Source organism: Aptenodytes forsteri, unplaced genomic scaffold, assembly GCF_000699145.1.
Source record: "Aptenodytes forsteri isolate BGI_AS27 unplaced genomic scaffold, ASM69914v1 Scaffold242, whole genome shotgun sequence".
Taxonomy (NCBI): domain Eukaryota; kingdom Metazoa; phylum Chordata; class Aves; order Sphenisciformes; family Spheniscidae; genus Aptenodytes; species Aptenodytes forsteri.
Window position 1 is genome coordinate 1931989 of NW_008795253.1, and position 14184 is coordinate 1946172.

The 14184-nt window shown below is 39.2% G+C and overlaps 1 protein-coding gene across 9 annotated transcripts in view; it reads right to left on the minus strand.

Moving 5' to 3' along the window:
* Nucleotides 1-6: 6 nt before the first annotated feature.
* The window catches only part of LDB2 (LIM domain binding 2), a 226778-nt gene continuing 212600 nt past the window's right edge, over nucleotides 7-14184 (minus strand). For 2 of the 9 annotated variants that reach the window (XM_009279113.1, XM_009279109.2), the window contains 3 exons: nucleotides 10928-11051; nucleotides 9642-9793; nucleotides 7-569 (listed from right to left, as the gene is read on the minus strand). In XM_009279113.1, coding sequence (XP_009277388.1) covers nucleotides 339-569; nucleotides 9642-9793; nucleotides 10928-11051 — 507 coding nt within the window. In that variant the 3' untranslated portion in view covers nucleotides 7-338. Of the gene's footprint in view, nucleotides 605-3282; nucleotides 3426-9641; nucleotides 9794-10927; nucleotides 11052-14184 lie in introns of all 9 variants that reach the window. The other 7 variants (XM_009279115.2, XM_009279116.2, XM_009279114.2 and 4 more) reach the window with 7 other exon arrangements.

Below are 14184 nucleotides of genomic sequence, written 5' to 3' on the forward strand. Positions count from 1 at the left end.
TGACTTGTTAAAATATGGCCATTGTTTGATGAGGAAAAAACCAACCCCTTCCAATAAAATGCATTGTCAGAAATTTGCCATGAAATGCTATTTAATTTTCAATTATTTTAATTGAGGTCAGTGCCAGTATCATGTCGTATGTGAATGCTTCCAAGAAATGTATATGGAAGCTTATACAAGAGTTTTCCCTAATTAAAAAAAATCAGATAGCTTTAGTTTAGAAATAGATACTGTATGCGTTGAAAGGTGTTTTTTTAAATTTTATTTTGGAGAATGCTGTGAAACAGTAATTAATAACCCACTGACATACATTGCAGTGGGTATTGCTGCAGAATAACCTATTGGGAAGCTTGTGGTGTGGGGTTTTCAGATTTAGTCTCCTGGTTAGCAGGAGGTTTGCTGTTCCACGGGCTGTTATTTCCCAGTGCAGGTGAATTGTTGAAATCTTCTTCATCATCCATGCCATTTGCTGCATCATACTGTGTATTCTCTAATCTAGTGATAAGCCTTTCGTCTTCATCCCCAAATTCGCCTCCCATCAGAGTTGGTTCTCCTACCACCATCACATCCTGTGAACAGCACCCAATATTTGTTATATGGAAACCTTGAGAGAGAAAAAATCAACTTAAAAAAATTATGTTAGAGAATTTGCATCTCTCAACTTTGTGATATTTGAACAACAGAGTTAAAAGCTCCTGCATAGTAGGAACCAGGAGACAGGCTTACGCTTTTTTTCTAATTCAAATGAAAAACTATAATACACCTCTCTAGCCGCATGCTCATGGCTCTGGATCTCAGAAACCCCAGAACTGAAAAGCAGGTAGACTGAAAAATGCGCATGATTTTAAGCAAATAAGCAGGCTATGAAACTGTCTTAAACTCCTGCTTGAAATATTTAGTCTTCATCCAGTAATTCTTTCCTGAGCCATTTTATTTGGAAAGGCACCAGGGTGCATCTCAGTTGCAACTCGGCGATATGCGTATTTTAAAAGTAGTTTAAAAGAAACCACATTTCTTATCCTCAGACTTCTCAAATGTGGAGCACAGCACTCTAATAAAGATGGTAACTCTCTTATCCATAGCCAGCCAAGCCCTTTTACGCATCCAATATACTTGACATTCTGCTACTTAATTATGGTAATTAATTTAGGTAAAGTTTTCGATAAAAACAATGTTCACACTGATTTGACAATTTGCATAGCTAATTAAGTCATTAGCAAAAACCTGCTGATTGCCAACAAGCCCTGAATTTACCATCTGTTATTTCATGGTGCCTGTCACCTAACTCCATGTAGGCAACCCTGCCGCCAATCTGTGCAGTAAGAGGACCAATCTGTCCAGCTGGTACCGTAAAAGGAAGATGAAGAGTGCTAATTATAATTACACTGATGAAGCTAGTAGTCATCAAAAACTGAAGCATGCAAAAAAGAAAGAATTCATCTAATCACTGCTTTAAGTACAAATTGTCCTTCCACGAAAACAAGTAAACCGCCTACTGTACTCCAGTGCATCACAGATTTGCTGCAAAAAACCTAACCACCAGCATGGGATAGAAAGGTGCAAACTTGAGATTGGAAAGCAAAGGTGCAAAGCCAGAGAGCTCACTTCTCTCTGTTCAACGGAGAATCAGGCTGCTGTGCTAACCGCTAAGGAAATTTGTGGGATGCATCTTTTCATGCAGCTCAGGTGGCAGGGCATCAGCTAGCGTTTGGTAAAAGTGCAGTAATTCCAGATGTCTAGCTTTGTACCTGCTGATTTAACAAGCCCTTCCAAGAATCCTAGCGAACAACAGATTCATATTTTAAAGGATCTGTTCCTCCTTATGAATGTAAAAGTATTTGTAAAAAGCAAACAGAATACAAATGTTTGCATTCAATAAGGTTTCTTTTTAATCAGATATGTACTTCCTTCACCATGAAACAATACAAATTATTGCCTGTAAGTATTTACACTGTTTCTCGATATCCCTCGGCAAAGGCTGAAATGCTACAGAAGTATGTTTATATCACATTTTCAGCCTGTGCTATGTGAAAAATTTGTGAGTAGATGGAAAGTGTTACATGATTTCTTCTTTACATTGTCTATATTTTGTTACTTCATATATCCATAAAATATTTGATTAAATAAAACTCACACACAGCTTTGCAACACAGAAGTTTAAAAGACAAAGGTCTTTATAACCAAGTTTATCCTAATTTATTTCATCCCTCTAAACAACAGACAATATATATAGTGTGCACTGCTGAACCAGACCTGACCCCATTGTGTCGTGAGAGCATTAATGACAAGAGAGACCTGGCAGAGGACAGCAAGTTGGGTTTGAGCGTGCAGTGTGATACGGCAGGCAAAAAGGACCACAGTGGCTGAAATACAGAATCACAGACCGAGGTGGCAACAGTTCCTCTCACTTCAACGCTCTTGAGTATGGACATCAAGTTCTCCCTGTTGCCATACCAGCAAGAGGTCGGCAACCTGGATGAGACTTAGAGAAGCGCGTCAAAAATAACTATGGGGCTAGAACAGCTGGCTGGGGAGGCCACGTGAAAGAATTAAATATGTATTACATCCACCAAACGATTGGGAGGGGTAAATATGCTTAACAGCTGCAAGTGCTGAAAGGAAGAGGATCACTTTAGGCCAACCCGACGAGGTGTAAACTAGGGTACTAAGATGACATTAAGTAAACGAAAATGTAACCCCCACTGCTAAGACAATATTCCTGTTACTGAGAACCGCAGACTGAGGATTAATGACCCCACTGGAACAGTGCTAGCTTTGCTGCTCAGGTCACCTAACGCTGGGCTGGGAAAAATCTCAATCTGTGGTAGGAAACATTTGTGCATCAGCGGGGAGATGCTCAGTGACCTTGTAAGTATTTCCATCTCTAATTTCTCAGATTCTTTGCAAATATTATTCCTTTAATATAATGACACCCACTGAGAGCACAGTTTGCACTTATATTTCTCTCCATGCTATTGAGTATCTCTCTCTCTCTCTCTGGGAATTAAACTACAATTATACTGAGGTTAGTGGAGTTTTCCCTCATTCTATTTAAAAGATAGATATCACAGCATTAGTTACAGGACATTTTTAAAAAATAATATATATATTCTTGACAATCCTGCCACTTATAGTTATGTCAGGCAAAAATAGTGTCTCAGGAAGCGCACATGCTGGTTCCTCCCCGGAGAGGATTCTGCTCCTCAGACTGAAAGCTGAAGACCCCACCGAGTGCACCCCATTGAACCTCCACTCACTAGTTCCCGTGCAATGACCACCAACCTCTGAGGAGGACTGGAAGTGACTCCTTTTAGAGCCCCTCAATGCTTCTCCTTAAATTGGCCAGTGGGGGTCACTGCTGTTGAATGACACAAGGCTCCATCCCTCCCAGGGTTGAGGCTGCAGCTCTGGAGTGCTCCTAGCTCCTGCTCATGGAGTGAGAAGCAGAATCCAAGAATTAAACCCTAGTCTCTTGCACGGCAGCACACACTGCTATGGCCTAGTTATGGTAGCACATATTTGACTAGATTAGTTTAAAAAAGATTTAGACTGTAGTCACTCAATCTTATTAATTTACTTTGTGCTTAGAAACAACATTTTTGCTCAAGGAATGTCTCATGATAGTAAAATATGGTTGCAGTGAGGCACCGTAAATAAAGCAGTGGATGTTTTACATTATGTGATAGAAATGTATTATTTAATAATATAACCACAAAAGCAGCTTTCATGTATATCATACCTTTCATCCTGAAATAACCCTAATTGCCATCCAAACTTAAATTGATGCATATAAACTATACACAGAGATCACTTCATACACAACTCAAATGCAAACACTTCTATTTAACAGACCAGTCATTTCTCAAGCTTCATCTTTTTTATAACTAGCCTCAAAGTTTAGCTCTGCTATGACCAGTTAGGTAACTAAACTTTTTAACTTGGGATTTTAAAGATCATCTGATGGCTAAACAAAGTCTTACTGGAGTCAGGAGGTAAAAATGTGCGGTGGGCCATGTAAAATTCCCCATACCTGTGCCTGCCATCTTTGCTGCTGTTTAATACGTAGCCCCGCTCAGTGTGTTATGGTGATTAGTTCGTAGCTCAGGTGTCACAGTCCCCAGAAGTAGAAGAAAAGTGCTTCACAAACCTGAGATAATTAAAAATGCCTGAAACTATCAAGTATATTATTCAAGCAAGCCTGATACTCCAAGGACTGAAGGTTGCACTAGTTTTAGCAGCCAGCATACCTCTAAGTGCTAAGTCAAAAGAAGAAGGGTACCTCCTCCTGCCTTCGTTCCTTCCTTCCTTCTTACAGAATTGTATTAGCGGTGATTATTTTAATAATTGACTTCCTAGCTCCTTGCCACAAAAATTATTAATGACTGAGAGCCCCATTGCTGCCCGCACCCGTAATGGTCACTGCCTCCAAGGCAAATACATCGGACTGACATTGGTGTTGAAATGATCTACAGAAACAGAACCGACATTTTAATTAGGTTTCAGAGTAAACACTTTCTAGCGGAAAATGGTTATCTTTCACGTCTCATCATACTTCTCTCTGTTAACTTGACATTCTGGTCTTGTTTGGAATATTTTTCTTAAAGCGCAACAACTGGAAACCAATTTGTTCACTCTCATATCCTTACGGCTAAATCTTAGATTCTGAATTGCACAGTTCTGAGACACGGGATAATTTCTGACACAAATCTTCTGTCCCTGGAACTGCAGCTCTGGTACTACTACATTCATTACAATCCACCTAAACCTACCCCCTGTTTCTGAAACACGTAAGAGATTGTATTGCTCCCTTCCACATTAGCAGGTTTATTTATGGATTTGGCTTTTGAGGAGCTTACAGAGAACTACAAAGAGAAAGAGAGATTATTGAGGTATGTAACTTGCTTAAAGAGTGCAAGGAGGCTCTAATTAAGACTCTGGATGTAACAAAGAACATTTGATTTACTTAGTGGCATGTAGTGATGCTTTATTCTTTCCAACACAAATTATATTTCACTGGGTTCATGGTTACAGTATTACACTCAACAGAATCTTCATTAGTAAATGAAAGCAAAATCCACCTATTAATTTCTATGGTTATGACTGGGAGCGGCCTAGAGCAATGGTTCTTAGAGTTTGTGAGAGTTGTGCATTGTTGTCAAATTTCCAAATTCAAATAGATGAAAATGGATCAATGTGCACGTTTTTTATTAAATTTAACAGAAAGTGATACATCTGTATGGACCTCTTCTGCTGATCTTGCATATACCTGTAATCCACAGATCACAGCATACAAGTCGCTGCTCTACGTACAAGGGCCTGGGCTTGCAAGAAAGTTTTATTTGAAACAGAATAATATGAAAAATGCAAAGGAATACAATTTCAGCCAGTAAAGAGGCTTGAAAACTGAGCAAAGACTTGGGAAAACACTGCAGCTAACTTTAAATATTAGAAGAAATTAGTACTGTGTAAGTGATAAGACAGTGACACACCCAAATTAGATAACTAATTTCTTTAAAATCACAGGAAAGCTAACATTAGAAAGGCGGGTTTTCTATGAACCTTGGAGGAGTCTTGCCCATCTTTTTGTTTGGAGAAAAGAGGAAATTAGTAATTCCAGTTTCTGCACAATGGGTTAACATTTCTTCCAAAGATCAGATGTGATCGAGAACATGAACAAATCCGAGAACAGTTCAAATGACTGGCATCTGCTGAGACTAAGGCAGCTGAGTGGACTACAGTTTTTGGGTCCCTGTTCTGTCAACTTTCTTTACGCACTAAAAAAAGCCCATGAATCTGTGGAAATCACTGGAAGTACAGAGCCTGCACCAGTGAGAGCCTGGGAGAAGAAGACTTCTGGTGAGAAAAATGTTTTTGCGCTTGTGCTATTGGAGAGACTTTAGTGGCACTTGTTCTAGTTCCAACACACTACAGTGTGTTGCCTCAGCACTTACAGATTAAGGTCAAAAGAATCACTGGACAAGTAATAGGCCAACCTAGGCATGAGTTGTGCAGTGCAATCATATAGCACACTGGCTCACTACATGTGTTTTAAGGATGTAGGAAATATGTAATATGTAGGAAAGGTGTTAAACAAGGGACTTGGGCAGGAAGAGTCATATTGACATGAGGAGATGCTGAAGGTCTGCAACCAGTAGCATGAGAACTAACAGAATCACAGAAACCACGTTATAAAGGAAAATGAGTGTAATAGAGTGCAAGTTACTGTCAAAAGGGCAAAACTTTGTATTTTATTTAGCAGCGTTGAGAAAGTATAAAAAATAGTTAGAGATATGAGTACAGACTGCGACTGACCCTTTTCAAATTACTGATGAGAGAGAAGATGCATACCCACCCACTGGCAGAGACCCTTAAGATGCTTTTCAAGACTGTGTTATTAAAGATGTATCAGAATGTGTCAACACAGTCAAAGTGCTCGTAAACTTAAGGCAACCCAAAGGGCACAGATGCTACTGATTGATTAGGCTGCAGCAACTGAACTTCAGGGTGCAGTGCCAACCTGAACCATGCATGGAAATACAACCACATCATTTCACTTTCTGAGCTTGGCTCTGTATTTTCAGCACTGTCCCTGCCTGAAGAACTGATCAGAAAATAACGCAGGTAGAGGAAATGGCACAACCTCCTATTACTGAAGAAGAACATGTATGTGACAAAAAAATGGTCCATCTCATTGATCAAGGTTTGCTTAGCCCCATATATTTATCTGAAGATCTGGAAGGGGCTATGGGAAAAATGACAAATCTCTCTGAAGTTTCAAGCTTTGTCACAGCTGATGGTACTCCAGCTGCTTTCCAGTCACTGTCTTGAACATGGAACATTTGCCTTTCCAGACATGAAGACCTCATTAAAGAAACAGAAGTTAATGGTGTGGGTGAGAAATGTGGATGAGGGATATGGGAAGTTAACACACTTGCCATAGTGTACACAGCATTACTGTAGGAGCAAAACTGAATAATTACTAATGTCCTAAACCAAGAAACATTACACAGAAGAGAGGCTAAGGAATCATTCTCTAACCAGGATAAATTTGTTATCAAAGAGAAACGAACATAGGAGCATAAAAGTGACAGGAAATTAGGAATTAGATTCTGTTATGGTGGAGAGACTGTCTTTGCTGGCTGGGAAGAAATCACTGAAGAAAAAGAGAAAGCTGGAGTACATGACTTCATATTAATCCAAGTTTGGTATGGATATGAGCTCATTGTTGGGTTTCTCCAGAGAGGATGATGGGAAAAGTGGAACTGAAACTAGCTCTGCTTATGTGAGTCATCTGGACAGAAGATGCAGTGATTTCATTCCTCTTCTCTAATAATGAGGGGGAAAATGCTTATAACACTGAAAATGAATGATTTCAATAGTTTTTTTTTTCTACTGAGCAGGAAAGTCCCATTCACAGAAAGTTCTATGGCCAAATGAAACTTTTAGTTAGTAGAAAAATGTCAAATTGTGTTTGAGGATATCTTGTCTTCTATTGCATATGAGGAAAATCAAACATTATCTACTGAATGATTTGCTTTAAGGTAAAGTTAAGAGAAAGAAACAGAAAGCAAGTTACTGCTACCTGCAGCTAAATTCAGAAAGCAGTGGTATGCCTGTAATAAGGCCCACTTCAAAGAATGCATAATTTTGAAGAAACATGGTAACATCTCTTTATTTAACTGAAAAGTGTTGAATAGTTTTACACCAAAATATCCTACTGCTAAAATTATTTTGAGCTCTGTCTACTCTACAGGGTGGCCCAAACATCAGTTCCATCTGGTTTGCTATGTTTGCTGTGGGGAAGATGGGAAGAGCTGTTAGTATGTCAAACCGAACAGCTAAGCATTTTCCACTGTGCAGAGGGAAGGAGAAGAGTCCTAAAAATGGAACCTGATCCTCTATACAAAAGAGTTTGGACCATCTTGCTACTCTGGTACAGAGAGTAAACAATATGGAAAAATATTGACTACGCAGCATCCTGAAAGTCAATGAAGACTAAAAATCCATCCCTCATACCATAATAAACTTCACCATTATGTCTCAGATGCTCAACTATCATCTCCATCAGGAAGAGTAACCTTGACTACTTCATCTGTCAGGAGTAGCCTTTCAGTACCTGAAGTCAGCTTGAATATCAGTGGGAGTGACAGGTAACTATCAGAGGGCTCAGTTACACTCAAACATACGAGCACACGTGGCTATCACTGAAGCCAACAAAAGTCGTCTCTCCAAGGACAAGCAGGCTGAAGAGAGGCAGAGGGTCAGATTCTGATTCTGGTCCTACTGAACTGAACTCAGGGCAGGAAGTAGCCGAGATAAAGTGATTTTACTGTCTTTTAAACTTGGAGTCAGCAGGGAACTAGCTGGTTGCTCAGTTTTACATCTAATTGTTGTTTTTTTCTTAAATATGGTTGATTATTGATCCAACGGGTTTTCTGGCAGACAGCCAGCGAGGCAGAGTGGCCCCTGCCACCAGAGGATCAGGTAGCTGGCCTTCTGGCTGCTTTGTGCTCCTAGAAAAACCCAGAGGTGCCTATATGAGGGAAAGAACCTGATTCTGGGGATGCGAGCCGCGCGAAAATTTTAATATGACAAGGAGAAAATATGAGTTTAATGTACCAAAGCCCAAAGCTTCTGTAAGGTAGTGGATTGCTGAATCAGTTGCTAAACAAAAATCTTCATTTCATTTCACTGGTGTTAGTCTACTCCTCTTTTTTATCTGGGTATTCAAGCTTCCTAGGAAGTGCCTTCTTTGTGCTAACAAAAGGCCTATATTCTTTGTCAGGCTTCAGAAGAGACCTAGCCCTTTCCTATCTGCTGATCAGAAATCCAATAAAAATCCCCGCTTGTTATTCCCAAGATACAACTTTACAGTTCCTATAATATCAAATTAATTTCCCTAGCTTTAAAATGCATAAGCTATTGACTAAGGCACACTTTGTCACAATTTGGGGTTTGATTACCCCTATCTTGTGAATAAGGCAATAAATGTGATTATTAAAGTGCTGGTACAGTTCTGGAAATGACTTGGTGTTTCCCTATATAATTAGGATGTCAACAGTGACAGCTAGCAGGGTGGATAAGCTGAGACCCATATTCCAGGGGATCTACCCTCTGCAAGTGGAGTGGTTGGAAAAAGAGATAACCTCTGCAGGTAAGTTAATTCATAATCTGTTCCACTGGACCATCTGAACCCGGCACCGACTAGAGGTAAGGTACTAACGTAGAGAGACCAGCGGTCTGCTCAGGTACGGCTGTCCTGTTCCACAGGGACTCATCCTCACTTAGCACCTGGCAGATGGAAGTCTGCAAGACTCATGCTATGTCTAACAACATGAGGCCCAATCTGAGTCCTACCGCCAGTGGAAGGACTCCCACTGACAAGAAGGGGAGTTGGCCCAGGCCTTAAAAAAATAACATCTGGTCCTCAGGATACCCCTGCTTGAGGGTCATTCGTTAAAGCTGCACTGCAGAATGGCTTCTTCACATCTCTCCACTAATTCCCCAGCTTCCACAGCACACTGTGCAAGATCGCCTTTTGCTTGTGACAGTTTAGGCTCAAGAATGCACCTTCTTTACAATGTAAGGAAAGAATTAAAGCACCATAAGCGATTCAGGCCTAAAAGGAAAGTGAGACTTACAGGTACCTGACTTGATAGACTCAGGTTTGCAGCAGCTGACTTTTTCTTGCTGTTGGTACTATTTGCGTTGTTCCCAGCACTGCTGTTGGAAGTGCTGCTGGTAGAGTTTTTCCTTTTTCTCCGTTTGGTTGTCGGTTGTCTTGTGGGTTCTGCTGCAATAAAATGGTAAGAAGGAAAGCAAATGGCAGATATTGTAAAGTGTGTACTAAAATGATCCATAAGCAGAACTGCTGAAATATTTTTTCATCTAGTTTTAAATTCCTATGTTTACTAGTATATGTACTACTATTAGATTTAACATATGAACTGTAGGATAATATTTAGACCAATGGAATCTGCTTTCAATTTTGTATAATGGACTAATGAAGTTTATTCTCCCAGCATTATCTATAAAGATATTTGAAAGCATTTTATCAATGGGAGTATCATGATGTCTATCATGGTGTTCAAACTGACTGTGTAACTTGCTGAAGGTCACACAGCGAGTAGCAGTTAGTGCTAAACAAAAATCCAGGTCTTATTCTGAGGTAGGGAACAGACTCAACTGACCCAGCCAGAGGCAAAGGCTAAAGGTAGCTTTCTACACTACTGCTGCCATCGATACAGCATACGAGCAACCACCATTTCAGTTCCTTCTACCTCTGATGTGGGCTTCATCTTTAGAACTGCCACTCCCAAGGGAACATGTTAGAGAGTACTGAATGCCATTCCTCTGCGAGTCTTCCAAACTCAGACCGAATTAGGACAATTATATAACTTCTCTTAAATTGGAAAAGAACAGAGGGGCAATTGTACTTTTCAAAATTTGGCCTGGGCACCCACATGAATAGTCTTAGATACGCAAATCTTTAATAATCTGGAAAAAGAGAGAATTATTATTTTGAGGTGTAAGAGGAAGGAGATTAGGTCCAGGCCTGTAAATAACATTATATTTGTCTCAAAGACAATTAATTATGAATTGTAGCTGTAATTTCAGAGTCACAGCAGGAAGCTGAATTACAGAAACGATGAATTCTGATGGAGCCAGTAGGCATTTTGCATTCCATCTACACATATTTTTGTACTAAATTATATCCTAGTCATAGTGAAACCATCTGAATGTACACATCTATAAATCAGTTGGGTCAGACTGAAATCATAAAACATCAGAATCATTTTCAGGCTTACTTTTGGTACAGTGCTAATTCTTATTACTTTCCTTTGTAAGTAAATTTGCAGTAAATTTTCCCATTGTTTCTATATTAATTTAACTATAAAATAAGTAAAATACTGGAAATGAAACATACCTGGTGGGGCCACCATTCTCTGCCATTTTTGAAACAAGCAGGTCTTCAAGCAGTCTCGAGGACTTAGATTGTAAGTTTTATGTCTTGACATCAGTTCCTGCATTGGCTCCAGTATTACACACAACTGGAAGAAAAAGTCAGAATAGAATTATTTCATCCAAGCAAAGACTCAGTTGATCAGTATTTACATAGCTGGACAGTATATTCTTGGATTTTTTTTACCCTTGCTAACAGAGTATGCCTTGTATAGCCCAGTTTAATCTGCACTGGGATTGCAGGATCAAAACGCTGAATTGAGAAAACTTTTGCTATTTGCTATCTTAAGTATTTTAAAAAAAAAATCAGATAAACTTCAACTCTGGTCTTCCAGACTACAGAGATTTCAGAAGAGTAGAAAATTTTCATGCTTGATTGCCAAAGCTGCAAAGATGAATTAATAAATAATAAAATACCTGTAGTGGGTTATCATTCCCATATAGCAAAATGTACACACAGTGATCTTCTGACCTGCTGCACTCCACAATGAAGACTTCTCATAAATAAGGGTTGTAAACATGATATCTTAACTTGCTATTGCATGCAAAATAATTCAAATAATTTTGTTCCTTTCTTGTTATGAGGACTATACATTCTCTTCCCACCACATGAATGACATGTCCAAGAAAAAAGAGAAGCATTTTATTTTCCTCGTCAGCTTGAATGCTCTATTATGTCAAAGCTGGAGATTTCTGAAAACATGGAATTTCAAGCAAATTTCTTCTTTAAATAAAGACATATATTTTCTATCTGTTCACTTAGTAATTAAAATCACTGTTCACCACTTTTTGCTCCTGTTAGCACAGCAGATCTAGCATAAGGAACACAGCGAGCTGGTTGTCTATTCCCTCCTGTTTATCACCACAGAATCATTTCCAGTGAGTTAAAACTTATGCAAAGCCACAGAAGAGTACTGACTTGCACACACGTAATTGAGGGCTTACTCTTGTTTCCAGGATCCTTGTTTTTTTGGTCATCCTACATGAAAAGAAAAAATCCAGCTTGACCCCTACATTCCACCTGAAATTTGCAGGGCTGGCACATAGTAGGAAAATGTTCCTTACTTGCTAACTGAGCACATTTGATAAGGAAATAGCTGACACAGAATAAACATGGAGCCTGCACGCCATTTTTAGTCACTTTTGAAAGCAGAACTGCATTTAGAAGCAGGGGAAGATTTGGCTTTTTTTACCAACAGAAGTAAGGCAACAAGTTGGTCAAATTATTAGAAGTTAGAATGGCAACTGCAGAAAGGCATGACTTAAGCTGAGTCTTGTTCTGAGTTATTTACTTAATTTTAGCAGGTCTTGCTTGGATTTACTTCAGCAGGCAATGTTTTCCTTCCATGCTTTAACAAATATATAAGACATGAGGCAAATTCTTCTCTCTGGGCTGCACAGCTGATCAACATTTGCCCCATTCTCATTCATATAAATGGAGATGCCAAGTATGCGGGGAAAATAGCTGAAAGGGAGCTGCCATGAGGACTAAGAGATTAATTCAGCATTTAAATATTATTGTGTATTGGCACTGCCTTTTGATGAGCCTTTCATTAACAGCAGTTAAAACAGAGATAACATAAAGCAGCAGGGAGAATGCAGAGCTTCAGTATGAGGAATTATTTTTTTCCAACTGCAAAAATTGAATCTGCAGTTGCCTCACTGACTTTTTTCTTACATAGACTTTTTACATATATTTTTGTAGATATATATCTGCAAGGTAATCTAATAGACAGACAGTTGCTATCAGATTGTGCACTTTGGGCTCAGATTTTCCTCAGGTTCAATATTCTACCAAAAATTAAGAGCATCAGGTCCTAAAGTATGTGCAGGATCCAGTTTATGCTGTGAAAGAGGTGTTGTATTTTGAGTTCTTATTCAATTTATTCTGAAACCTGCAGGCACTTGCTCAGGTTTTGTGTGTGTTTGTGTGAGAGATTCGTGATCATAATCAACACCATTGCTTTGGTTCTCAAAAGTCTGGGTTTCTGGCAGGGCTGCCTAAATTGTCTCATTATGAGCAGATAGTAACTAGCATGAAAAAGATAGCTGTGATAATTCTTAACAACTAGTTAGCCTGGGCAGGGCACTACACTACATAGATCTACTGCTGCTGGGACTAAAAGTATGTAAATATACATGTAGGGTCTTCCAAGATTTCCTTAGGGACACTTTATTCATGACACATTTACTCCTCCGTATGTATTTATTGTTGGCAACAAAGAGAATGTTTCTTCTTTATCATCTGGCAAAGATGTTTCCTATTGTGCACTAACCGTAATGTGCACTGAGAACTATGCAGTCCCTGCTGCCTGTAGATATCTTGACTGCTAATCCTGTCTATAATCTCTTTCACTTCACACACAAGATTAAAATTGGATATGGACCCAAAATGTAGCAATGCCTAACTGATCTCACACACATGGACTCAAAATGACAAGCGCCAGGGCCCCTACACTGGGGCATGGGACAGTCCCATCTCCTGGATATTTGGGAGCTGTATGGACTTGCGTGAATTCCTTTTTTGGTTCTGGGGCTGGGGAGTTCTCAACCATTTTCTCCCTCTAAAGTCTGCAAATTGTAAGGTCAGCTTTGGATGCCTGAGTAATAGGAGAGCATTGCAGTCTGTAGTGACAGTCCATTTTAAATGCATCTAGCTCATGTGAATTGGGCACAAATGTAAAACGAACTGGATTAATGACGATTGATATTAAATCTCACCATCTTTTTCAGTGACCTTTGAGACCTACTTGAAATCTAAAGTGACTCAAAACCAAATCCCTGAAAGAGGGAAAGATCGTGGTCCAATTATCTTAAGTCTGAGGAACCTGCCACTGACAATCAGTAGCTTGGTTTTTGCAAAGAGCTAGATTAAAAATGTGGGGACAAAATGCATTTAAGAGCTAGGTTGGCCAAAACCACCTGCCGTCTTTAACTGCTAGTGAGCAGGGTAACTGGCAGGCTGGTTTGACTGCATCATTTTACAAGGTGACTTCTTAAAACAAAGCTAATGAAATGTTTTACATACTCCTACATTCATTGGCATATAGAAGAAGCCTGAGGCTTAGACTGCCTATTCCCCACAGGTCACCTAATCTCACTCTGTAAGACTCCTTTTCAAAACATCTATTTTAACATTTTTTCAAGCATTGGATAATATTAAAATGTACAAGTCTTTACTATAGTACTATAATAATAATAATAATAATAATAATAATAATA